General features: G+C 30.9%; 1 protein-coding gene across 1 annotated transcript; it reads right to left on the reverse strand.

Moving 5' to 3' along the window:
• Positions 1-608: 608 nt before the first annotated feature.
• On the reverse strand, positions 609-3309 carry LOC123713405 (phospholipase A2-like). The gene is made up of 3 exons (XM_045667048.1): positions 3184-3309; positions 1186-1338; positions 609-741 (listed from the first exon to the last, which is right to left on the reverse strand). The coding sequence occupies exons 1-3, from the start codon at positions 3270-3272 to the stop codon at positions 654-656; spliced, it is 330 nt and encodes a 109-aa protein (XP_045523004.1). The 5' UTR covers positions 3273-3309; the 3' UTR covers positions 609-653.
• Positions 3310-4096: the final 787 nt, after the last annotated feature.

Here is a 4096-nt window from a genome sequence, read left to right on the forward strand (position 1 = left end):
ATCAAATATGCCGAAACAAAATAAATGATACAATTGCCGCTTCTTTATTTATTGTATTTTAATTAAGAGTAAAACTTTTATCCCTTAAAACTATTAATTACTCTGTCAACTTCATTGTGCTGACTTATGACTGCCAAAAGAGCCTAGATATATTGAAAGTGTCATTTGTTTCTGTAGTATACATTAAAGAAATCTACACATCCTAAAACGGATATTAATAAATAAATTGACTATATTGAAATATTACAGTTAAGCATTATACCATGAATAAAATTTTAGTTAAATTAGCACATATAACTAACTGCTAGTTTGTCCTTTCCCGCATAAAAAGTATCAAATATTTTAAATGACCGATGAAAAATATATAAAATACAAAATTATTTGTACGATTTCCTCGCCACAACGAACAAAGCCATTAAAATGAATTTGTAATACGTTTTTCTTATTCATAAGACTAATTTACACTGTGGTAAAATGGGACAAATAAGTTCACAGTTAAAACAGTATAATTCGAGTTTACAAATACGGAAGATAGTATTTAAACTAATTGTAAGGGTATGAAATTAAAATAATTAGTAGTTATTTTAATGAGTAATTAAAACTAATCATGCGTTCCAATAAATATTATATTACGGACCATTTAACGAATATTGTCAGTTGTAGTTAGGTACATCGAACCATTGATGTCGAGGTGGGCTGCTATCATCAAATGAATACTCCACACACTTGGTGTTTAACCATCTAAAAAAATTTGACAATGAAATGAAATGAATGAAAATGTAAAAATATTTCGAAAGAAACCTACAAAACTAATCTGAAAATTTTCTATTTACATCATCTTAATTATATCAATAGGAAGTAACAAAAGGTATGAATCATCCAGAAAGAATCTTTGCAAAGCCAAGATTTAAAGAGTAATAAATAAGATAATTTTGTATACAAATACACTCATCATACATACATACAATTATATATCGAAATTTGTTTCGATATGCAATTGTAAAGTTTTAAAAGTATTTTTAGGTAGAGGTGTTTTGAATGTTTGAGCGCGAGGTACATCCAGAATATGTGAAATACGTAAATCTCATTCCCACATATTTATTTACCACGGGCCGCTCAAACGGTAACTAGTTTTACGGTTTTATTATGTCAAAAGTATTTTATATAATAACATCGTATACACACCCGCCTCTCTTTTTACAGCCGGTTATAAGATAATCTTCTTTATAACACTCAGTTCCCAGCAAATCAAAGTATACAGTACCTATCTTGTTAGCAGTTTTTGTCTTAGCCTCGCGTAAACAATGACGGAATTGCAAGTCACAATAGCAGGCTAACCTAAAAAACACAGTTAAAATATTACGTCATTTAATCGTATATTTGCACCTAATTAACTGACTTAAAAATACAAAGAAGTTAGTCAACCTGTTTATCAGAACACATGATATTCTTTGTAAAATATGCTTAGGTACGCAATAACAGTGCACCACATAAAGGGTACAGTCTTGTAAAGCTCTTACTTATATTATATTCTTAATTTAAATAGTGCAGGCCGTGTCCTAGAAATTTATTTTTCTATTAATAAATGTCTATAATGAAAACGAATTAAAAATTTCTGCGAAAAATACCTATAGTCACAGCGTTAAATCTTGGCAATGATCCACTTAAAAACCCTTCGTAATGACAACAGATCACGGCATACTTATTTAAAAATAATAGAAGAGATTATAAAAACTTTCGTGCGGCCTCCCACTATCAGCACCCGCATATTCTTGAATAATTAATCAACAATAAATTGACGATTGAAGTCAATGTCAATGTTGAATACTGCTTTTGTATTTGATATTACTTTAAAGGAAATTGGCTGTAAAAATGTTTTATATTCATTGATTATTTGTATGCTAGTACTTAGATTTGAGACCGCTGGTTGATTTAATAATGATAAAAATAAACAAGTCACACAAACTAGAACTAGTGTGTGGCCTCTTATTTAATATTATATGTCTACTATGTTAACTTAATGGGTTCCGTATTTGATTGTGTCATATACTAGTAATCTCTAATATGATAGGATGCCGCTGCATTATACCCGCATATGGAATCACAAGATATTATATCTACTGCATTCAAGGGTTTTAATATCATTTGATATATTTCCTACACGGAAATACCATGGTCGAACATATCACAGTTATAACAAGAACAGAACACAGAGTTTCAGGAATAGGAAGGAATATTCAATCACACCTGTATTACCAAATCTTGCAGAAATATTAAGATGGTTTTATACATTTCAACCATCCGTTAAATACATAAAATTCAAAATTCTACATAGTTGACTATACGGCTATTAATACTTATCAATTATATCTTTAATGACCTAACAGATTTTAATTTACACCTAATATTTCGAGGTCTTTAAAAGCCGGTAGTGTGTTAATTTGCTAATACGTTTATACAATATGTATTTAATAAAGATATTTATCAATATTACTTGTTTTACTACGTAGGTTTAGAATATTCTACATACTGTATATTTGTGTTTTTAATAGTTCAGATTTCATTGGAACATTGATCAACTGCCTACCCGGCTCACGTGGTTGTTCTAAATTTTAAGAGCTGCGTGCAATAGTGCGCGATACTCGAACAGCTCGTAAGAATAATGTTATATATGTGTGAATAGGAATTTGAGATATTGTTTTATTACAATTAATCAGATTTGAGTATTGCTCTATCTTATTAATTCTTTGCTTCCTCTCAAAGTGACTCTCCTTTCGTGAAGTCTCGAAGACTACTTCAAGCCCTTAATTGTCGTGGTGAGCCTGCCCGATAGCTTTGAGATAATCCCACTAGCTCGAACTTCTGATCCTACCCGTGGAGCTCCGTTATCTTAGGTCTCTTGGTACTCGTACATCTCGTACTCATTTATATATTCACTATTTATATGTTAGTGTGTGTCAAGGGGTTAGGGATCCGTAGGGTTGTTAGATATATACAATCTGACACATTGACCCAATATGGGACCCAGCAAGTTTTATTGCATAGTAAAAAAATCTGTTACTGTATAACTGAGGTTTTAACACACGACCTTAGGATTGAGAACCGCATGTTTAACTAAGCCCATCACTACTCATTCTAAAGCTATGAAGAAGCTACATCATACGGTACCAACTATCGACTTACCTAGTGTAAAAGGCTTTATTCGTAAGATTGTGTTTTGTTTCCCCAGCGGGAATGTAATCGGCACAATTATCGTGGTCCCTGCAACACATATCTGCCTCCGCTTCAGGTCCCAGGTCATCATATCCATCTGCTATATTCCCCGCTCCACACCACTTAGTACCTTAGAGGAATATTGTTATTTATCATAAAATAAGTTGCGTTGCAAATTTTGGTTTTGGCTTTCGATTTATGTATCTGTTCCAAAAACTTATACTAATTGGGCTAATAAGTTTACGTAATCTAATTTAGCAGTCAATCGGCATTGATTCTCATAGCACGTTGTTGATTTACCTTCTAACTAAACAACTTTTAGTTAACATACATATTATATTTACGAGTATTGTTAGGTCAGCGGATGAGGTGTATGGGAACTGATATTTCTATTTAATAATTAAGCAGGTAAATAAAACTCAGCATCTTCAACTTATTCTAATAGTCGATTTACTGTTTTTATCGCAATACGTATATAATGGAAAATGGGAGGAGTTGTTATCAAAAATAATTACACACATATGAGTGAATATTCTATTCTATTTCTACAGAAGTATATGTTTTTCACAACTTGTGATATCGCTTTCAAAGGAAAGACTATTAAGAAATTATTCAAGAGATTGTATAAAAATAGAGAAAATATTATAGAATCAAAATGCTTTTGTTATATAAACATGTAATTCTTATCACGAGATTAACAGTCAATATATATATATATATATATATATATATATATATATATATCAATTGTAATTCAAGAAAAAACAAGCCACAGAGATATCCTAGGTAGGTTTCATTGATGAAAAACAACAAAGAAATGTAGGCATTATGAATTACGTTTTTAAACACTAGTTAGGTTAGGTTATTAAATTTTTAAATTGTC

This window comes from Pieris brassicae, chromosome 8 (genome assembly GCF_905147105.1).
Source record: "Pieris brassicae chromosome 8, ilPieBrab1.1, whole genome shotgun sequence".
NCBI classification, from domain to species: domain Eukaryota; kingdom Metazoa; phylum Arthropoda; class Insecta; order Lepidoptera; family Pieridae; genus Pieris; species Pieris brassicae.